A 24,576-nucleotide genomic window follows, 5' to 3' on the forward strand; every position below is an offset into this window, starting at 1 on the left:
TGCAGCCAATCAGAATCGAGTATTCACCCAGACCATGGTATAATAGAGTTTAAAGCTACATGTAACATAGGATCATAAAATGTTCGCCCAATCATTGCGGTATCCTTCCTGCCTGTCAACGGCTGCACTATATAGTAGACGAAAACAGTATGTAACAAATTAAGTATGTCCGAATTCACAGTACTCATAAAAGAGTAGGCAAAAAGTACCTACTTCTTCCGGCGAGATTCTGAAGTGTGAATACGATGGACACTTTAATATCCCATGAGGTCACAGCAGGAGATGATTTGTGAATGACAGTGAAGAAAAGAGAGCTGATGCTGGTAGGTCACATGATACAACATGGCAGAAGTAGTACGTCCAGATTACATTTATACTAAACACACATTCATATAGAATGTACCTTTTTAGCGGTCGTGAAGCAATTATTTATTCAAAATAAGTACCTACTCAAGAGAGTATGCGATTTCGGACCCAGTCAATGTATTTTACACCCTGCGCTCGCACAGACATCACACATTATCAGCTATCCATGCTAAGCAGAGTTAGACACACGCCAGTCACAGAGTGCCGCAAACAAACTTATGCTGCGTTCACACCATAACTACTGTAATTTGGTAGAGATGGAAACCTGTGACGTTATACTCGGAGCGGTTCGTGACTCGAATGTATGCGTTTCAATGGCAAAACTATCAATGCCAGAATGAATCTGCAGCAGTCAGGTGGTGGAGGTCAGTGCTCTTTAAAGGGGTCATATAATGGTACATGCACTTTTACAAGTTGATTGTACTGAAATGTGTGTTGGCAATGCCTGTACACAACCATCATAAAATGATAAAAATCCATCCAGTGTTTTTTTTTTTAAATCTTCTTATATGTTTTCCCCTGTCTCAAATCAAGCCGTTCGATTTTGTGACGTCAACTCGCTCCCTCCCACGATTGTTGATTGACATCAGCGTTTCAACACAGACCCGCCCTCGCTCGTGAGCGAGCTGTCAATCATAGTCCGCGCGGACCGGCACGGTCATTGTTGATACGCATGGAGCACTGTCTATGAGCAGAATGGCGTCTAAGAGATTGTGGTGTTCTGTTCTTGGGTGTAATAAGGAACACAGCAGTCATTTTGATGTTCCTAAATCTGAACCGCTGAAGACGCAGTGGCTGAGTTTGTTTTCGAAGGGAATATTCTCCACGATCAACGTCAATGCTTTCATGTTTGCGCGAATCATTTCACCCACCAGACTGCTTTACAAACGAGGGTCAGTATAAAGCTGGTTTTGCTAAGAAGCTGCTCCTGAAAAAAGGATCGGTACCAGCTATTTGTGTTCTTGCTGCACCTCCAGAAGAAGAAGTGAGTGTAACGTTTTATTAACCTTTATATTAATATTTCTATTAATCTTTGCAAATCGCTTGCACGCTTCACGATGAATGCGGCTGTTTACACTCAGGGTACATTACGGCATGTTTTCTACGACGTTCTCAATATAATTCATAATCCCACATTTATAATGAACAACGCGTTATGGTTATTGTGTTACGGTGTACCCACAGCCATCCCACAGAATTTGCATATGGCAAAATAATATAGAATTTTCTTAGTGTCTTGTCTATTTTTCCAGTTAAAACATACTGATAGCTTGACATAATGACATAATGGCCAGCAAGTTTCAATAACATAGAAGCCTATGGAGGTGTGAGCCAGCTCTCAGATTTCATCAAAAATACTTTAAGTAAACAGATCATGAGTTGCCACTTTGTTGCACACCAGCCTTTTATTATGGTGTCTATTTCATATTCACGCACACCTAAGAGGTGCATTAAAAATAAACCGTGACTCATCACTTTACAGGTCACTCCCATCCTGTGTAAGCTGTAAAGTCCATGACCACACTACGTTGCCAATTACGCATACACCTCATTCTCTGCTTTACAAAATGATGGAGACACACGCATGTCAACTAACCTGAACATTAAGTCAACCTTCTCCTGTTCAAAACCTCCTGACTTTATTCCAGTTACATTTCCTTGCAGGACATTGATGGTAGTTAAACTCTGAGAGGATTAGACTTAACCTCTTTAGTTATAGGCCAGTGAGCAATCATTTGAAGTGGAGTGTTCTTGCATTTCTGCATTTAATGTTTGACAGGGCATTCCCGTGATGTGTTCTGTGCCTCAGACACATATAATCCTGTGCACTTTGACTATAAAGCGTTGGCCTTTGGTCTCTACTGCTGAGTGGAGGTGGGAAAGATCAGAGATGCTCCTGAAGGACAGTGCTATGTCCTTCTTGTCCACTTACAAATCCAAATCAATTCACTCCATCACTGTTTATTGTTCAAACTTAGGGTTAGTGGTTTGGAAAAACCAATAGATACCAAAATAGCTTCCAAGTGCATATGAGGATACAAATTCAAGATTATGGATTGCTAAACAAAATGGATTGCTATATTTTAATAGTAATGTTTGAAATCAACCCAAACAAACACACCCCCTTCCTTCATTGCTCCGCCCCCAAAATGCACAAAGAATTGATGTCTCTTTATCATAGCTGAAGCAAAGCAAAATAAAGCGAAGATGACGAACGAACAAGGAAGAACAAAAAATTAACATACAGTACACAAGAATACAAGCAAGAGTTGGTTGTTAGTCGCCAGCAGCAGCACACCAGCTCCAGACTAAAAATGACTCAAAACTGTCCTGTTACTAGTGCTAACATTACAACAACAGCATGTCTTGGTTCTGTGAAACATAGCAAAACCAGTGTTACTCACGTGTGGAGCAACAATAACCTCGGCATCCATTATCTGGCCTTCCCTCTTGGGTCTCTCCAGTGCTGAAAAGCTTTTCTAATATTACTGCTGGTCCGAAAGCTCTTGCCTGATCATAACCCTTCCTTTTCCAGTGATATTCCTCTGACCTTTTCTCTTTTGTAATGTCTCTCAGCCACCTCTCTTTCTACAGTCTTTCTTCAAATCTCCCTCCTGCTCACTCTCTCTCCTCCCCCATCATGAATGGACACGCCCCCTACTGCTGATTGGCTACAAGTGTGTTGTGCTGCTCGGTCTCATCCACTTTCAACAGCGTTTCTCAGAAATCGTTTATGTGATGAGAGAAAACCGAGAACCAATTTTGTGTGCATTATACATGAGACAAAATGTTTTCAAACTTTAAAGTGTATGGTCCAATGCAGTTCTAAATCATTATCTATCATTTCCACCATTAGGTACTTTTAACTATTCCAACAAGGGTGCTAACATTGAGAGGTTCTACTTAACAAAAAAACTTTCTTTTCACATTACTTTAATGAAGACAGCTCATCCGTTTCTGTATTACAATTGTATAAATTCACAAGAAGTGCCAAGACACTGTCTTAAATGTCATGTATGATGAGACAGTCAGAATCCTGACAATGAAATGCACTGCAGCTCTATTTGTTTGGGATGCACACAGATCATTAGCGGCTGAGGATGGAGGTCTTAACAGTGTCTTTAATGCCACTGAAGCGTAGGGACAGTTTGTTCCCTTCACACCCCTTCATTAGCCGAATGCCTGTCGACCGTGGCCTCGATTCTGCAGAAATTGTCTGTACGGTGTGGCATAGATGGTCATATTTCACTCATTTTAACACAAACATACAATCTTAGAAATAAAGCTGCTTTTTTTGGCATCACTGGTTTCATGAAGATCCATCCATGGAATCGTTCCATTCCACAAAAGTTTCTTTATAGTGGAAAAAGGTTCTAGATTTTTAAAATGTTCTTTACACTAAGAAAAACTGTTCACTGAAAATGGGATGCATGGGAAGACTAACGAATGGCATACTCTTCAGAGGTCATCTTAGATAAAGAAGTGTATATTTTAGTAGCATGCTGTCCAGAATTAAACTCCCTTACAGAGTTATATAGTTATCTCACAAGGTTAACGCAACGTCTTTATATATCTTCTGCAGCTGTGGTAAGAAATACCGCAATACACATTGGACGCTTTGGAGTTTTGTGTGTGTGTGTCTGCCATATGACTGAGCCTTTCTGTGTCCTGAGAGGCTGTGAGAATGCAGACGTCTCCCATGCTGTATGGCTTAATGCCTGGGGGGCACAGGGACACCGGGGCCCCTGGCAGCTGGAGCTCAGAGACTCAGATGGGGCCCGTCTAAGCAGTCACTCTGGGACAAGAGATAGAGAAGCCAGAGAGAGGAGACAACACCTTGAGAGGAAACTGGCAGACGAAAAGAACAGCCAGAGTATTCCCAAGACACACAGACAAACGTATTTAAAGACAGATGCATTTGTGATATAAACATATGGATGTACAGTGTTTACATGATATATTAAGCGACCCATATTGGGCAGTGGAGATGGAAAAATATGCAAATATTAATAATAAGATGCAGATTTACCACATTGTTGTCCTTGCCATGTATCTATTTTTACTTTTAGGTTTAGTTGAAATAAAATAATGGAATAGAGCTAAACCCCAAAAATCACAATAAAAATAACTCATATAGGCCTCTAGTCGTAAATCTTTTAAAGTCATACAATAGCTTTGTGACCAATTATAATTGAACAGATTAGTATAAGTTAATACGATGCATCTCATGTAGTTCTTTTTTGGTCAGTTTTGGCCCCCTGTGTTGAAAATTAAGCTTTTAACATTGTTTATATGTCTATGTTGTGTTTTTAATACTCTTTAAGACAAACAATATACAAATTCACGTCAATACCATTGCTGAGTATTTTCAACAATATCTCGCAGTCGCAACCAATTCGTACAAGTGAGTACAAGGTGGCTAATTCAAACGAATTCGTACGATTTGTCTAAACCCCAGTGATGGGTAGGTTTAGGGACGGGGTCAGGGGTAGGTCATTTGTACGAATTGGGCAATTCGTAAAATATGTAGGATTTAGCAAAAATCCTACGAATTCGTACGAGTGAGGTCGTATGAATTAGTATGAATTAACCAGCTCGTAAAATATGTTTGAATTGCCGTGAGATCGGGTTGGTATTTTCTTCTTAAAACTGCATTGATCTAAAGACTCTCAAAAACACGGTTTGAAATCACTGGTGTTTCTGACATCACAAACTACCTTGTAACCAATCACATCAACGAGTGGATCTCTGAGCTGGTGTGAGTGTAGGCGGGACTAATTTGCATATTCATAGAACCGCGTATACTAAATAAGGCAAGGGTCCAAGCTATTTTAAAGCATTAAGAATTTTTTTTCAATATGTATTTTTGGTGATCAAAGATAAGTTTTAAGGGATATAATTGTTGACTAGGGGGACTTTAACAGCACCCGTCCCCATCCTCTTCTAGGTAAACTGCTCCTTTAAACAGTTCTTACTTGTTTAATTTTATTTACATCATGTGAGGGTTTGGAGAAGACACAAGGTCTTCAGGGAGGGACTGATTCAAGCCCTCTAGGTCTCTGAGGAAAAGGAAAGAGAAAGACACAAGAGAAACAAGGATCCCCAAGGCTGAACGTATTTTTTAAGTCCTAAAGGAATCTGGGTTCTCTCCTGGGATAAGACCATCAACTTAACCTCATTTATAAAAACAGATGTTTGGTGTAAAGTCACATGTACTGAAGAACTGATGGATGAATTGTAAACATTACAACGTTAATGCTCATAAAATGTTAATTCAAAAACTTAATAAAAAAAAAACACAGAAATAAAAATGTAAATTTACACGTTTATTTTTAAATTTTATTTGTAGGCTTTTGACAGGACAGTTTGGTGCACTCATTAGATGTATTTTTTTTTAGGTCACACCCCATTTGAAACTAGAATGACTTTTGGAAACTTGGGAAAATCAGCGGCTTATAGTTGTCTTTGCACTGAAGTTGGGTACGAGAAAATATTTTTTCTAAGAAAGAAATTACCTTTAACATCTAACGTTCTTAGTTTATTAAACTAGAGGGAGGAAAAAGACTTCATTTCATGAAACAAAAACAGCATGTAAACATATATCACTGAAAGAAACCCTTTAAGACAATAACGTTTTTGTGACTATCAAGGCCAAATACTTCAAAGGACTTCAGGCCAAATACACATTTGTGTAAACTCTGCGAGGCCTAGTGAAAAGGAAAAAGAAAAAAATACCGGAATGCTATTGTTTTAGTGCGCATAAATCATTGTTCACATGAAGACAGAGGTATTTTCTGCTCAGGGCTCAAAACCTGAGACATGCTGGAAGCAGGGAACAAATTGCAATTGCAAACTGTATATACTCAACCTTTACCTTTAGGCAGTGGGTCAGGTAATCCTTACATTAACTGGCTTACTAATAAATGTTGCATCTTCACCATGTTTGCCTTCTGCAGGGCATCTTACTGGAGACGGCTGGGCTGCAGACATGCACTTGGGACATTTGATATTACAGTATCTCCAATAATAATCCAGGAGTCACTTCACTGGAGGTAAACAGATGGAGCTGCAGTTTTGCCTGAAGTACTACATGCCAGATTGAATTCACTTCTGTCTTTTGCAGGAAATAAATAATGCACCAAAGCTTAAAAAAAAGAAAAAAGAAGAAAAAAAAGTGTTTGTGTGGTTTGGGGGACAACAATGGCCATAATTACAGAAATCCTGAAACATTGGTTTCAAAAAACTCTCCAATACTTCTCATCTGATGTGTGAATTGAAACCAATTATATAGCAATTAATCAAAAGAAAAAAAAGAAAAGTAAATCAATCAAAAACAACTTTCAAGTTTTATGGAAGATTTTTTACTTTTCGGCAAAGTATCACTGAGAAGAAAAAACTAGTGGCTCAAATGAAGAGTTGGTGCCATGGATAACATGGTCCCATTTAATTTTGTGAATTAAATTAAAATAAAAGCATTTCACAAGATAAACATATGCATGCAAGCCTCTGTGGCCAAGCCAAAAAAGAAGGTCTTGGTGATAAATTATCTACTATACTTATCTATTATACTGCATTAAAACGAAGACTGCAGACTTCAGTTAGGTTAGACAGCATATTGAATTTTACGTGGATGAAAACGAGGCTGTGAGGGAGAGACTTACAGTCTTTACAATGGCAAGCGCTGGCACTCTATCACGTAATTTTCACAGCCAATTCCAGTTTGTACTGAAAGTTTTTTTTCTTCTCGGAAAGACGTTTAGTAAGCAATCGGTATGTTGTTAAATAACACGGTATTCTCTCCCTCAAAGCCTCGTTTTTATTCAAATTACATATGGCACTACCCTGATTAAGGTCTATCGGACTCATTTTGTAGTTATCGTTAATGACTGGTAAAATTCAGTGAGAAACGACTGGAATAGGTTATCAAATTATCGAACACATTTTGACCCTCATCTAAGCAGCTTCAAAAGTTCAGGTTCAAAACAAATAAGACTCATTATTGGCCAGCAATGGGAAATTTGTGATAATCTAAAGTATAATTACACATCTATGTATAACTATATATCAACACTGACTTGTAGTGCTTTCCGTAGTAAAAACGTTAAACTATCAAAGCATGAAGTTCATATTCTAAATAATTAGAATGTTTCCTCCAATATAATGACACCAGACAAAAACAGCCACAACTTGTACAAGTACAGGCGTTGTCCTGTGACTGCATCAAAAACAATTTGGGTTAAAAGGCTCAGCTTCAGCTGAAAAAAAATCTGCAGCAGCTCATTCAACCAGGACAATAACAGTTCCTTGACCACCCACAAAAAGAACAGTTAAGGAGGAAATCCGAAGTTTGTTTCAGGGACTATGGCCATCAGTCAGTGATTCCTCTATGTCCAGTGTTCTGTGAGGTAGAGCTGCAATAGATCAGTCTGTGGCATGGCTTCTGAGGGAATGGAAGCCATGGAGTTTATCAGGTAGAGTTCCACACTCTTCGCTCAGGTTCATAGCTCATCATGGTTCCTGGTAAGGTCTTCGCCGTAGTTAGTGGCTTGGCTGCCTACAAACATGTTCCAGTTCTCAAGAATCTCTTCTTTGGTCAGCATCTGGTCCTGAATAAAGTAATATTTCATATAAGGCATTATTATAAAACAATCTCTCCTTAAAATGAATGATCAATTCACTTTTGTGTTCTTTATACATAAATACACTAAGCTTTAAAAATTGGGGGTCGGATTTTTCCATTTGCTTTATTTCTTTTCTGTACGTGAGTAAAGTTGGTTTTGCTGTGTTTTTCAGAATTAAGATAAGCTGTCTTTTGCTTGAATATACTTGTGTGTCAGTGTCATCTTTGTTTGTTTCTTCATTTGCATTCTTATAATAATAATATTAATAATTAACCTGGAACATTTAAACCTCCTCCACTGCCCAAAGCATCGGCTCCCAAAGTGTGTCCAAAAATAGTGAGATAATACTCCTAATATGTGTTTTTTCTTTTAGTTCCCCTTTTAGTGATCGCTATAACCCCTTAATCTTGTCATAATTTGTAATATATATATGTTACTTGGACTATTATGTCATATAGGGAGCTGTTCATGAAAACTATTCATATGAATTAGTTTTACGATCTCTTTATGAACTTTTCAAAGCGTCAAAGTGGTAGTTGCGTAGCTGTCAATGAAGGGACATAACATCAAAAAAGTATTAATTTGTGTTCAGAAGATGAATGAGAGTCTTATGGATTTGGAACAATATGAGGGCAAGCAATTAGTATCTTAGTAACTTATTAGCAACTTTCTTCTCTTCCTTATTAGTCGTGAGCACCACGACCATGCGTGTGTGGTGATGACGCGGGAGCTGGCGTTCTGACATATGACCTGGAAACGCAGGGCTGTGTTTACAAGTAGAGGAAGACGCACGCTCAGATCATCAGTGCCATGCGATGCCTACTGAACAGGAGAGTGTGTGCTGCATCGATTGTGATATTGTCATGCCACATCTTGAAAGTTTGGATAATTCAGACGAAGAGACGACACGTTTCTCGCTGTATAACAGATGATCCCGGCTTTCCACATGCACGGAAAGCCGTGGTGCTCTCGTGAACGCGCGTCAGAGACTGATACGGAAGAGATGAAATTGTTGAATAAAGTCGTTATTTAGTTTTTTTGGTGCACAAAAAGTATTCTCGTCTTCATAAACTTAAGGTTGAACCAGTGTAGTCACATGGACTATTTTAAAGATTTTTTTCTACCTTTCTGGGCCTTCAAAGTGTTAATTAAATAGCTGTCAATGGAGCCTCCCCTGAGCCATCGGATTTCATCAAAAATATCTTAATTTGTGGTCCGAAGATGATCAAAGGTCTTACGGGTGAGTAATTAATGACAGAATTTTTATTTTTGGGTGATAACCCAAACCTTTTATGTATTACAGGATCAATACTAACATTTTGATTCAGGATTAGAGACACTCCTGGTGAGTATCTCAAAAGGTTCTTACCTTATCAGTGTCCGACTCGTACACCAGATGCCGGGCTTCTGCCTGCGCATGGTCATAGTCCTGCGGCAGGATCCAGTGACGAATCTCTTCTAGGTCCATCTTCCCGTCTTTGTTCAGATCTCTGAAATCTGAAAACTGGTCTCTCTCAGTTCTCACCCAGTCTGGCTCTGGACCGCCATCTTCATGAGCAAACATGTCCGCTGTAAAATATCAAAAAAACACTGAAAACATCTTCCCTTGGATGCGCAACATTAAAAGGATAATTTTCCCAAAAATCCGTGTCTAAAATTCACAAAAAACTATCATATCCCATTTAGAAGATTTGTAATACCCCACATGCAAAAATACAGATGAACCAACCAATGTATTCGTCCTCATCTACATGTCCATCTCCATTTTTGTCAATGTCCTCAAGAGTTTCCTGATAGAAGGGAGGAAAGCAATGAATCAGTTACTTTATGAAATACAGTCTGCATTATTAAACTGACTAAAACTCAAAACCCATAATCCAACTGACACTCACAAGAACCACAATTTCCTGCATGTGATCAAACTCCTCTGGGTGTAGGAAAGCAGTGAACTCCTCTCGCTCTGCAGCTAAATCGCCATTGAGATCTGCAGACTTAAACCTGCGTTCATCTCGCGGAAGCATCTTCTTAAAGCTGAACTGGTCTGTTGCATCTTCAAACTCCTCTGGATTGGCTGGAAAACAATTTCACTAAGGGATCTATCACAAAAACATTTAATCAATATTAAAACTTCAGATAGTTTGAGAACAGTGTGACTCACCAAGGTAGTAACCGTAAGTTGCTTGCTTATATTCATCCCATGAGATCTTGTTGTCTTTGTTCAGGTCATAATCAGTCCAGACCTTTGCAACGTTCTCATAGACGTAACGCTTCTGTACTCTCTTGATCCAGGCCTTGAGTTCATCAGTGCTGATATATCCATCAACATCACTGTCAATACGATCAACTATTTTCCTACAGAATTTAAAAGTGCACAGAAAGAATTTTATTTTACATAGAATAAATATTTGCATATACAGTGGAGTTTTCAGAGACACATTTCTAGCTTTTCAGATCAAATAGATTCTGTGTTATTTTTCATTCCAATATAATTGGGAAAAAAAGTATACAATTTTTTAATAATCAATCTGATTTTTAGGACCAAAATTGTCATTACTGTAATTCATTTGTTTTTAGTAGTTCTCCTTTTCAGTGGTGATTCTCATTCTTAAAGGGTTGGTTCAGCCAAAAGTGAAAATTATCCCATAATTTACTCGCCCTTTTTTAGCCAAACACAATCGGTTATATAAAAAAAATATCCTGGCTCTTCCCAGCTTTATAATGGGAGTGAATGTTACCTTAGATTTTGAAGCCCCAAAAAAGCGCATCCATCCATTATAAAAGTAATCCATACGGCTCCAGGGGGTTAATAAAGGCCTTCTGAAGCGAAGTGATGCATTTTGTAAGAAAAATATCTATATTCCTAACTTTATCAGCTATAATCACTGGTTTCCGGTAAAGGCCGAACATGAGTCTAGTTCCGGCGGAAGAGTGACCTCTGACCCGACGCATGACGTAGTAGAAGTAATGTAAGCTTCGGTGAGAGTAGACGCCATTCACAGTTCAAATAGGGCTGGGCAACAAAATAAAGCTCCTCTTCTCTTATATCGAAATCCTCTGTCATTTCTCTGTAAAAATTCTTGATTTAGACTTCTAATTCATGAACAGTGTTTTGTTTTGCTCTATCCTCTGCGTTCGTCAATACGTCAGGTCAGAGGTCACTCTTCCGCCTGAACTACACTTGCGTACAACTGTTACTGGAGGCCAGTGATTATAGTTTATAAAGTTATGAATATGGACTTGTTTTTTTTTTTGTTTTTTTTCTTACATAGGCCTCAGAAGGCCTTTATTAACCCCCCGGAGCCGTACGGATTTCTTTTATTATGGATGTATGCCCTTTAAGGGATCATTTTCATTTATGGTATTACTACTATGATATTAATACATCAAATAAATAAATAGGCTATATATATATATATATATATATATATATATATATATATATATATATATAATGTTTCATATACTATATATAACATTTTATAATGTAACAAAATGTATATATTTAACATGTTTTTGCATTACAATGATGAGAACTGAGTGGGAAATATGGTTAACTTTCATTTTCTTGGCTTCGTTTTCTTTAAGCAAGATATAATTTATGCTTATTTTGGTTTGAAATACAACCGAGAAATGTTCTTGACAGGAACTAGAGTCCAAGTAACTAGAAGACTGTCAACAGCAAATTATTTTTATCTCTGATGCCACGTTGTGATGTTAAGTGAGCCCTCCCATGCATTTAACAGTACAGGAGAGGGAGTTCTGTGGGAAGGGCACCCAGATTCACGTCTACACCCATTTCAAATGGAGAACATGTTACATTGGCAAGGAACAAGAAAAACCCTGATATCAAGCACCAAAAACGTTGTCATGCCAGTGTGGCAAGCGCCATGCAGGGGGGCATTTTGCTATCAACCTTAAACTATAGACTCTCTTTGAGGTCAAATGAAGTAACCCTTAGAATATTAAACCTGGTATTACATGCTCCCCACGAATATATGAACAAATATGAATACAAATATTTCATTTCTAAGAACTGTGCACTAGATTATTAAACAATTTCTCCTTTTTGTGATCTAGAACAGTCATATGTGCTATTGCCCCACATATAGAGATATGCAACAATAGCCTACCGCTCAAGAAGGTCTGTTGAACAAAACCCCCAATCTTACCCTAATCTGGCTTTGCTTTCCTCTGGGGTGAGCTGGTCAAATGTGGTGGCCTCTTCTTTGCCCAGAAAGGCCTCGTGGTCGTACTGATAGCTCTGGTTATCTTCGTGAGGCTGTCTGCTCAATTCAGGCTCGTGATGAACTCTTTCTTTCCTAAGAGTGGGTTTCCCGTGCACCAGGCACGAGCAAACAGACAAAAACCATAAATACGTCGACACATCCATGTCTGAAAGACGCAATCCAACGCAAAGACAGAGTTTAAAACTGGCACAAAGTTAAAAGCTGTAACTATTTGATCGACCGCCTTCAAACCCGCAGAAGCTGCGGCTGCCAGGGAGACGCGTTTCAATTACTATCAACTCGGAGCGAAAAACAACACAAGTCATCAGAACACGAACAAGTCATTTTCGATTCAAACATACCCGGCGGATCACTAAAGGCTACAACCAAACCCTGCATGGATGCGTGTCAACGCACAGCCAATCATAGCGCGGCTAACTAATTATGGGAGTGTTAGAAGCTCTGCTATTGGCCAGTGGGTTGTCTGTTACTCGAGATGGGCGTGAACGCCACGTTGCAAGATGACACGCACAGCGCCTGCTTCTTCTTTTAATTAGGAATACCACAGTAGTAGGAGAACTCAAAATGATATTATAAAAATTTAGACCAGTCTTAAGTCTTAAATTCATACTAGATTTATTATTAATTGTGACCTTGTCCCTGCATTCCTTAGTGAAAAAAAACCTATGCCAAAATGTATTTAAAATACATTTATTTACTGTAATGTATAATCCGTTAAAATGTTTACTGACATATCGCTTGAGAGACTTACTGATATAAATATTATATAACTAAACTCTCTTAGGACGGAGTACTTCTTTATTGCATGAAGCACATCCTTAAATGTGTTTAATATCACTATTAGTATACGACGATCTCTGTATGCAAGCTATTTAAAGTGTAGCCTATACCTAAAGTTATACTTGCAGTAGTCCCACTTCAGCACAATCAAAATGGGCAATACTTAAGTATAACTTAAGTTGAACTTCAGTAATATTTTTGGATAACTAAAGTGCATTAAGTACAAAATGAGTTCCAGTTTAGCAGACTTAAATACCAACTTAGATGCTAAAAGTACAATTGCAGGGTATTTATATTAAGTACATAAATATGTAAATGTATAATTAGCATAAAATAAATGTATTTAAAATATATTTTAGTTTATTTATTTTTAGGGTTGCTATGCAGTTGTTTAGATATTGACGGTGCTGCTAGACTGAAGGATCAATCTTAATCCAAAAGTACCTTAAAATACAAAAACACAGTCTAATAAGTTATTGACTGAAAACATGTAGCTGTCTTCTTGTATAGTGTCCTCATTATAGTGGTAAAATTGTGGATCAAGAGATCTCAAGCATGTGCATTTTTGTTTGTTGTTCACTGACATTTGCAATTTCTTAGTTTTGTCTTATGTGTTTATTTTAAATGATCTTTCACACTGTACATCAGTGCATCTGCAAAATGTATTTGAAACATCATGTCAAATAACAGAGAAAAGATGATGCAGATGAAGTCTACAAAGTCAACATTAAAAGATTAAAAGAATTAGAAGACTGTGTCAGATAGAACTATGTTTCATTAATATCACCAGATTGACCTGATTTAAATTGATAGAGCAAATATAATTTAAATACATTAACAATTCATTACTCAAATAAAAGGCCACTGGCCTTAGGCTAGTTTCATAACAGAGAGCTGTGTCTCTCAGTTTGTGCTGGAAAAGATGGCATGTGTTAGCATATTATGCAAATAATGAATGACAAAATTAATGTTGGCCTGTTTGTAGAGGGGAATTGGAGATGACAATGCCAGCAAGTTATTCCCACAGTACATTACATGAGCTGATGCAAATTTTGAACATATGGAAATATGTATTAACTTGTGAATACATTTATAGAAATATCTTTGACTAAATTGGCTAAAAATTACACTGGGAACATCATACATGTTTAGGTTTGTGTTTCATTTTATTTATTTAGGCTGGCAGAAAGAACTAGGGAAAAGATACACATTTAACTTTTAACGCTACCAATTTTTAAAACAAAAATTGAAATCGTTAAACTATAAATGATAAAGGCACTTTGTTTTTTGATGAGTACGGCTAATCATAATAGCCTTTCTCCAGCAGTTAAAGGGTTAATTCACCAAAAAAAGAAAAGAAAAAAAAATCCCATAATTTACTCACCCTCAAGCCATCCTATGTATATCAGGTGTATATATGTGTACATATAGATATGACTCACTGTAAAAAATATTTTCATGATTTATCACAACTTATATAATTAATGTGATTCTAATAACATCATATTTTGAGTTTCCATTAATCAAACCAACCTCCTTTATTGTATTAACTATTTTTTTTATTATTTCAAAACTCAAAATTTTGAGGCAACCAAGTAACTTAATTTTTTTAAGTTAAACCAAATTTTTTTTTTTTTTTACAGCTTTCTTCTCTCAGCCAAAAAATATATCCTGGCTCTTCCAAGCTTTACAATGGAAGCGAATAAAGCCTGAGATTTTGAAGCCCAAAAAAGAAAATCCATTATAAAAGTAATGCATATGGCAGGGGTTAATAAAGGCCTTCTGAAGCGAAGCAATGCGTTTTTGTAAGAAAATGATCCATATTTCTTTATAAACTGTAATAACTGACTCGCATACAACCATTAAAGCCAGTGATTATAGTTTATAAATATATATCTATGATTATTTTTCTTTCAAAAATGCATTGCTTCACTTCAGAAGGCCTTGGAGCCCTGATGGATGGATGTGCTTTTTTGGGTACCATTCACTCCCATTATAAAGCTTGGTAGAGCCAGGATATAACTCCCGATTGTGTTTGGCTGAAAGAAGAAAGTCATATACACCTAGGATGGCATGAGGGTCAGACAATTATGGGATAATTTTCATTTTTGGGTGAACTAACCCTTTAAATTGGCAAATAATTGTTGTGCTGCCATGCTTAACACAGAGAGGACCAGGAACAAGCAGCTAGTGGAAAATGGCCATTACATTTTACTATTCTCTTAACCATTGATCTGTAGGCCTTTCGTGCGTGTTCGCTCTCTGTGCTTCTATTAAAAAGCCTTTTGCAAATGGAGGGCATCAGTGAGGAAAATATTTGCACCATGTTATCAGAGAAATGTTCCTTTGAGCATGAACATCATGAAAGATTTTTAAACGTGTTTTAAGCACAATATCTTATAGATCTTAATCTAGCTTTACATGACTAGTTTTATGCCATTAATCAACTGGAAGTATATCGACAGCAAGCATCCTGTCACTGTGGTTATTCGGATGAGCTGGGAAGGCCAAAAGAAACAGTAGTCCACTGCATTTACTGTACAAAAAAAAAAGGACAGTAGAACATATATCCACAGCCGTTAAAAAAAGTATTACATGTTTTGGGAATCAATATAATTCCTTTACAAAGAAGCTTACTGGTATTTTTGGATGCTTTTTAGCTGCATATTCTTTGCATTACTCTGTAGTGCTTTTCAAACAAGCATTCATTGTGCTTATTTTCAGTTTCCGAACCCAAAGGCTGTACTAATCATCTCATCATCTCGGTGGAAGTGTTAACTCTATAGTTTGACTTCCAGCACTAATGTTCCATTAATTAGATTAGCCTTCATAAACATGTCTTTTATTCGATAATATAAGACATTGTCCTGACAATTCATTATAGAAATTAAGACAACTGATCATGATGTAACACTGATGATAAACTGCCAGGCTGGGCCAGTGGTGTAGATTGTTTTTGGTTTTCAATAGATTGGAAACTATATCTCGCCTTCTAAATATAAAACGCTAGAGGAAAGTCACAAAGAAGAATAAAGAGGGAAGATGAACAAGAAATGACAATTTGTGGGTTTATGTGCAGAAGTCTCTTATGTTCAACAAGGCTGCATTTGATAGATTTACACTGCAAGTAAAATTCAGTTTGTAAGGTTCAAATATCACTCACACTCATAATCTCCTTCGTCACCCAAGCAATAATGTCTGTTATTCAGTATCTATCAAAATGATCTCAGAAGAGAAGGTTGGACAAGGACAAGGTAATCAGGGGGTGACACCAAATGCTTCCTGTGATCTCAAATCTGGAAGTGACATAAGATGCAAAAATGATTGAGAGGAAACAAAAGGAAGAAAGATGTGCTTTTGTGTGGAGTGAGTGATGTGATGATTATAACCATCAAGCTTGGATTGAAACACAGACACATCTCTCCACGGTCAGCCAACTGGAGCGCCTCACGAGAACTCAAATGCTTTTATGGCCCTGCAAAAAGAAAGACATATTCTCATTCAAACTGTGTGATCTGGGAACAGATGCAAATGTATTAAATATTGTCCCTTCTGTTGCATATAAGACAGTGACAAAAATCAAACTAGATTAAGTCGTCAACATAAAGTGTTTAAAAAGGTTACAACCAAACTTAACCCAATATAAGATGTGTAATTTGAGATATTCATGACTGTAGCACAAACAGTTTAGTAGTTATTCTTAAGGACTTGTTCAAATCCCTGTGATTCTTGCCTTAACCCTATAAAGCCTTTCATATTTGATACACAAAATTCGAAGGCCAGTTAATTATCAACATGATCAAAACTTTGCTGAAAACCTTTTGTACACAATCTGCTACATGTCTTTTGTCGTCTGATTGAAAGTTCATAGTTTTTTGCAAGTTAAAGGTCTTTTCAAAATTTTCCTTCATTCTAAAATACGTTTATACAACAACAATGATAAAAAAAAAAAAAAAGGAAAAGTTTTTCCTTCGCATTTTTTGCATACAAATGCCACGATTGTCAAAACGATCCCCATTCACAGATCCAGGTAAAACGGCTAAAAACATTGTTTTATTCATGCCAGGCCATGGTTAGCGATGTCACTTTGTAAAGAAACACTACGCGCCTATACGAATGCGTATGACCATTTTCACAAATTTGCGTTTTTGTAGTTTATACAGAGATGATAACGTTATCGTTTTGAAACCCACTTTCAAAAGTTTGCGTTTTCAGGCCCGCAAAACGCTGTTGTCGTAAATGAACGTCCAAACTCAAAATTTTGTATATTCTAATGAAAGTGCGTATCTGTAGCACAAATGATAATATCTCGTATCATTTATACGCCAAAACGAGTTTTAGCGTAAATATGGTACGCAGTTTTCGCGTGCATATGATACGCAGTTTTCGCGTGCATATGATACGCACTTTATGGCGTGTAATATGCACGCCCTCCTCACCCCTAATCCTACCCAAGGGGTTTGCAGTGCGTATCATTTGAACGCTAAAACTCGTTTTGGCGTATAAATTATACGAGAATTATCATTCGTGCTATATTTCATGAGATTGTGTTGTCTAATAAATAGAAATATTTGTAGTGGGTACGATGCTTTTGAACACTTTTTCTGTGCATATTGTGTTTTAATGTTTTAACTACAGCAAGGATTGCTTGGCGCATGATAATAGCAGAACTCATGGAATATTTTCGTGCAAATAATCAACTCAACTCAATGTTTATATAGCACTTTTTTAAAAAAACGAGGGTTTACCAAAGTCCTGTACAAGCAATAATTAAAGTAAAACAATAACATAAGAAAACGCAAAAACATTAAAAACACAACAAGATAATAGCAACACAAATAATGATCAATAATGCACAATAATCTTTTTCCATTAAAAATATAAAGCAATTAAAAATACAATTTGGCCAGTGGAAATTTATTCAAAAGCAAGGCAAGGCTAGGCTACTGAATGATTTTTAGCACGGCATATCGATATCTCATATTTTCCTAATGTCTTGTACCATTAAACATGGTACCACGTGGATGAATATGCATATGCAAATTATATGCAGATGAGGATATGCATAGTAAAACTATAGGCGTTGTAAGCTCCATATATGGTTATTTCAGGGTGGAGACTTATGTCAATCTTCCACTGAGTGGGATTTATAAAGGGAATTTTGCGCTTGTTCTGGCGTACACACGGTTTTATAATTCTGAATATTTTTTGCCGTACGCCATTTTTGGCTTTATAAATGAGACCCCAGGTCTTTCAAGGCTGTTATGTTAGTGTGCTCAGTTCTGTTTCCTTTATGGAGTTCCATAGTCTATTACTAGGTTTATTTTAGCTCTTTTATATCTTTAGTGAAGTTCACAATGTAATTTCGGGAGGAGTGAACCCATATAATCTTTCTATTTACTGCCGGGGCATATAGGCAGCCGCTCACCTTGCTCTGGTATCAGCTGTTTTTGCATCCCTCCACCTCCCCAAATCCACCAACATAATTTAGGCATCTTGCTATACTCATCATCCAAGCATTAGTAGTCCCACTGGGGGGTATATCTAAGCTCGAGTTGAAGCTGCTTCCTCGAGCCCCTCCACTGCGGAGAGCAAGCCAAATACGCTTAACCTTATTAGCTTAAAGATTAAATGGGCAAAGGAACTCGTGAATTAAACCTTATTTGCATGTGGATCCAACCTTCCCTCCTCTCTGATTTCCCCCCACGTCAAGTCAGGCTTTACAGCAGGGATCAGCAACTCCGGTCCTGGAGGGCCACTGTCCTGCAGAGTTTAGCTTCAGCCCTGATAAAAACTCACCTGCCTGTATCTATCTAGTAATCCTGAAAACACTGATTGCCTTGTTCAGGTGTGTTTAATTAGGGTTAGAGCTAAACTCTGCAGGACAGTGGCCCTCCAGGACCGGAGTTGCTGATCCCTGCTTTACAGGGTTAACAAACACCAAGCACCGGTTAAAGAAATGGACACGATTATAGTGAGACTTTCACCTAAAACATTTGAGACCCTTTTGCAGTCTCTCTCTCTCTCTCGTTGGCCCTCATCACACCCCCCGGCCCCGGAATGTTCCAGGAAAGTCAGATGATTAATAGCTGATTAGTGTGTGTTAATAAGGGTATACAGAGCCTGTAGTTCTGCCACTGCAAAGGTCACAGTCAGCAAAGGGGGTAGATGGGTAATCTGTCTTTTAGCTACTGCAATTCCTTGGCCAGTTATCTAACGCTTCAGCCAGGGCCAGAGGCGACCAGAGTGTCACACAATCATAAAATGATTTCTGACCTCAATAAGCTGGCTGGTGCACAAATATTGTACAGCGGGGATAAAGGCACACCTTAAGAAAAATGTGCATTTTACTACTCCCATAGTGTCACAGGCATAGAAGACGAAGACAGATAAATACAGTTCCAAACATAATTTAATGACAAGCAATCCAAGAGTAGACAGACAAGCATTAGCACAACTAAACATTACAGTGACCGGACACTGAATGATGGTGAAGGGGAAACTTAAGAACTGAATGCAAACGAGGAAATGACAATACACAGCTGCTACACATGAACTCATAATGACGGTAACCAAGGAGACAGATTAGTGGCGGGAATCTGAACAAAGAAACACGTGTGACTGACAATACAAACAGAAGGTCCGTTTAAACTGAAACTAAACTGACCGTGACACTTAGTGCACGATTGCAGAAATATTTTATTTATTTATTTAATTAATTTATTGAACATTGATGGAGATTTTGTGCAAAAATAAATCAATGAAAAAGTAAAAAGTGGTTTGTTTACGTTTGTTTAAAAATCTTGGCAAGGCGGGCCTTTTACCCCCACACAGGGCAAAAGGCACAAATTTAAACATACTTTAGCTAAATTATGTTTTTTAATAATGACTATTTTAATACTTGTTCAAACAATCGTTTTAGCCAAGTTTGTACTTTTTCTGTTTGTTTTTTATAAATTTTTTTTTTTAATTTTGTTCAATAAATTCAGGCTACTGTTCATTTTAAAAATACAGAATGAGAAGTAGCCTATAAAGTATATTTCTGAGAAGTACACAAAAAGTAGACAAAGTATAAAAGAAGAATACTAATACTTCTTGAATAAACTCTCAATATATTTTTTTTCTTTTGGAAAGTCATAGAAATGCTATCATGGATTTTTTATTTTTTTTTATATATATATATTTGTTGTAGTTTCCAGTCACCATATAAGTTTACCCAACTATGGTGACTTCTGCTCCAAAAAAGAAGTTGAATCCTGGAAATGTGAAAAGGGTCCATTCAGATAATTCTTCTTCCTGTCATTTCAAATCAACTTGTGACCAATTCAGTTCAAATTCACACTCAAGAATTGAGACAAAGCCAGTTCTTCCATTCTGAATTGTCCACCTTTCTGCGAGCAAAGAGCGTGTGCGTGTTCTTCCTCACACCTCTGCACGCGCTCGCTTCCTCTGTCATACTTCCAAGAGGACGCTGCTGGTCTGGATGATCCCAGAATAAAGCTTGTCCAGAGGGGCTTCTCTTCTGGTGTCTGCAGCTGTGGAAGAACATGGACAGATGCTTTCATTGGCCAGCCGTTTTCCTGCTCTCATCAAGAGAAAGGAATGACAAACTCAACTGGCTCATGCACCTGACGGCTCCAAACACAGCGTTCCAACTCACTGCATTAGAGGCTGTTGGACCTTTTTAGTCAGATATGTGTCTGAATACATACACAAAACATTTTGGCTCACTATTAAACTTCACTATATGTCACTATGAATGTGAATGCTGATAGAGAATCAACTGTGTGTGTATGGCCATGCAGGACCACAGGGAAAGACAGAATGAAAGAGACAGGCTGGGAAACAGATGGATGAGGTTTCGGTGTGGGCACAGAACAGACGGGGCTGGCACAGCCTGGCATAACTGTGAGAACAGGTACAGCTGTGGTGTGTGTATTGGAAAGGCCTGCTCAACCACACAGCAGTCATACATACATTTAGAAAGATATAAGAGAAAAGCAGACACAAGGTAAAGTCAGTTCAGGGTCACAAGTGACAGAAGATCACAGAAGCATATGAGTCATGACTGTTATACCAGCATGATTTTAGAGGTCAAGGGTCAAATACAAGAGATGGTAAAGCCCCATTTTAAGCAGCCATTCATAAAATCTTGTGTTGCATAATCCTGTATGTTACAAAAATGTGCTGCTTTAGTAATCAAGAAAGATTTGTCACAGAAGAACAGACACAGAACAGTAGGCTACAGAAGTCACTGTGCTGCTTTTATACATTTTACGGTTTGTCTCAATCGCTTTGACTCATTCTTAACATTCTCTAAGTAAATTGTCTCAACTGTTTTACTCTGCATGTCTGCAAAATGCAGAAACCATACAAATTCTAGACTAATTTTAACGTAGGTAAAAGCTTACTTGGAAAAAGTAGTAGTCTACACAAAGAATAATATGTAAGGGTAATGTAGAGCCTGAAGGGGTTGTATTCGCTATAACAACCGCCTCGCTCTACATTATCCCGCTTATTACATGACTACCTACCAAATAAATCAATAATTTGACACAAAATATTGATTTAAAAAGGAGTTTATTGATTTAAAAACGATTGCATTGCTTCCGCTAAAGAAAATAGTCCGTTCCGTCTCTACGGTTAGAATCCTGCGTCCATAGCAACGCTCTGTTTTTCATGGCAACGGTGTGTTATACTTAGCAGCGGTCTGTTATCAAGAAATAACAGAACGCATTCTACATTGGAATTCAACCAAGCCATGTAATAAAGACCTATATATTTGTACAGTATACGGTACATTCATTATTGTAGCAGTGTGTTACATGTAAACACATTTATGGAACATACGTGTATATGTCTGACAGATTTTGATAGCTGAATGGTTCATTTTGCATGTGATTGCTCACATGACGAAAGCATCTTTTGAAGTTGTGAAGAGTGTGACAGTGTGTCAAGCAGGACGGGGCCGAGAGCCGTGGGAACGGATTGAGGCCGGTGGCGCCAGTGTAAATGACCGTTCTCGAGTCCCACGAAAGGATAAAAATGAGGAGTGACGACAGTGGAGGAGGAGAGAGGAGCAGGCCTTGGACATAGAAGTTATAAGTTTTGTTCTTTAAGTTTATTTTTTATTATTTAAGATATGTTTCACGTTCGCCGGTTCCTGCCTCCTACTTCCCTGAACTTAAACATTGTTACAGACAGTTTCAATGAGAATCAGCTCATCAGTTTGGAACAGCAAGCCAGCCGTGTTAATTTTTTATTGTGCAAAGACAATAGCACTTCAATAAACTTTCAGTTTGCTTAAAGGGATAGGTCATCCAAAAATGAAAATTCTGTCATTAATTACTCACCCTCACTTGTAAGACTTTCGTTCATCTTCGGAACACAAATGAAGATCTTTTTAATAAAATCTGAGAGCTTTCTGTCCCTCCATTGACAGGTACGCAACTACTGTACCACATTCAAGCCCAAGAAAGGTAGTAAAGACATAATAAAAGTAATCCATGTGACTACACAGTGGTTTAACCTCAGTTTTATGAGTGCTTTGTTTTTGCAAAAAAAAAACACAAAAACACACACACACACACACACACACACACACACACACACACACAAAAAAAACATAATTTACCACTTTATTTTCAAAATATTAATCTCTGACGTTTTTACAACTCCCGCGTCAAAACACAACAGCATGCGGTGCTCTCGTGAACGCGCCTAGATATTGCATAGGCTGTCAATGGAAGGTAAAAAAAACCTCAGATTACATAAAAAAGATCTTCATTTGTGTTTCGAAGATGAACGAAAGTCTTACAGGTTTGGAACGACATGAGGGGGAGTAATTAATGAAAGAATTTTAATTTTAGGGGGAACTATCTCTTTAGGCCTAAATAAGGAATTAAAATCTGGTTGTTAAAAAACGCGAATTGTTCGGAGATCTGAAATTAATGTTTTGAGAGAAAACATTCTTATTCGAGAATTGAGCCAAAGAAATAGAAAAAAACCTGAAATGTCTTTACTGGTTCATATTTAATAGATCCTTGGTAAATAAAAGTAGCAGTTTCTTCCCTCACAGAGAATCTAAACTTTTTAATGGTGTAAAAATGATCTCAAAACTTTTTCAGAAAGTGACAATGAAGATCAGTTGTTGAGATGCATGTGAAGCAGATGAAGTTACCCACCAGCATCACTTTTGGGTTTGATCTTTTATTATATGTTGGCATTAAGGCCAGACTTCAGAAGGTTTAATCGCTTGTTAAATTGACCAAAGTGATTTTCACTATTATTAATTCATATTATTATTTATTGTGTTGTTTGTTAATTAATTAATTTATTTATTTATTTCACATAGGACTAGATATCACCTATCATTCAAGACGAAGACTGACTGGGAACATCAAGGCGTGCAGCTGAATTAATTAGAGTTAGTGCAGCTGAATTAATTAGAGTTAGTGCAGCTGAATTAATTGTCCGAAAAGAAAAGGTAAAAAACAACAACAACAACAAAAAACCTTATGAGGGATTTGAATAAAGTAATAAAGAATTGAGTAAACTGAGTAATAAAGAATCGGCACCAGTTCGAGCTCAGTTAGAAAGTAACGCGCACGATACGCTCGCGCCAGCGCCATAAGTGCACGCGCGTCTGGTAATGCGGTCACTGGAGGAGAAAATGAAGATATGCTCTCCAGTGGCGCTGACATTTCTTTCTGCTACTGGAAATCAAACTATTCTTTTCTTTAAACATCTATGTTTGATCAGTCTCTATCTATCTATCTATCTATCTATCTATCTATCTATCTATCTATCTATCTATCTATCTATCTATCTATCTATCTATCTATCTATCTATCTATCTATCTATCTATCTATCTATCTATCTATCTATCTATCTATCTATCTACATTTAAGTCACACTTCAAATATATAATTCAATCGCATTAAGCAACAAAATATTTGACAAATATTTGTTTTTGTTTTTGTTTAGAACTTTGCTTGCATGTTTGTGCTGTCAAGTAAAAATAGATGTTACTTGATATTTTGTTATGTAATGACATTCTTTTGGGGTGAAAGGTGATATCTCTATTCACCTTCCTGAAATACTTCAAATCTTATTTGCAGTTTATAATTATTGCCTGAACTCTAAACATAGGCACCATCAGCTGTCAGTATTCACACTATACATGTGTGTGTGTGTGTGTGTGTGTGTGTGTGTGTGTGTGTGTGTTTGTAAGTCTATCAATAATTCAAGCATAATTTAATTTCAGAATTACAAAGTAATACTAGCCTATCATAAACAGAATCTATGTGCAGTAGCCTGCTGTAAGTAGACTAAGTGACCTTTGACCTGGTCCAATGCATGCAGATATGATGGATACACTCAGCTGGCATTATACAACAAACATGAGATCCTCCTGCACTTGTTTTTGTAGAGATTAAACATATATGCTATTAGAAGTTGTTTTGGTAAAGGCATTTTTATGCGCATAGTGGTACCAGGATGTAGAAATTACATCATCGTTACATGATGGTATGAAGTTCAAAAGAAAAGTTCAAAGTTA

General features: G+C 37.4%; 1 protein-coding gene across 1 annotated transcript; it reads right to left on the bottom strand.

The window, feature by feature from the left end:
* Positions 1-5,681: 5,681 nt before the first annotated feature.
* Positions 5,682-12,632, bottom strand: rcn1 (reticulocalbin 1, EF-hand calcium binding domain). Its single transcript, XM_081358947.1, has 6 exons — positions 12,158-12,632; positions 10,147-10,340; positions 9,881-10,059; positions 9,718-9,778; positions 9,358-9,557; positions 5,682-7,973 (listed from the first exon to the last, which is right to left on the bottom strand). The coding sequence occupies exons 1-6, from the start codon at positions 12,376-12,378 to the stop codon at positions 7,866-7,868; spliced, it is 963 nt and encodes a 320-aa protein (XP_081215073.1). The 5' UTR covers positions 12,379-12,632; the 3' UTR covers positions 5,682-7,865.
* Positions 12,633-24,576: the final 11,944 nt, after the last annotated feature.

This window comes from Scardinius erythrophthalmus (assembly GCF_964197995.2).
Source record: "Scardinius erythrophthalmus genome assembly, chromosome: 2".
Classification (NCBI taxonomy): Eukaryota; Metazoa; Chordata; class Actinopteri; order Cypriniformes; family Leuciscidae; genus Scardinius; species Scardinius erythrophthalmus.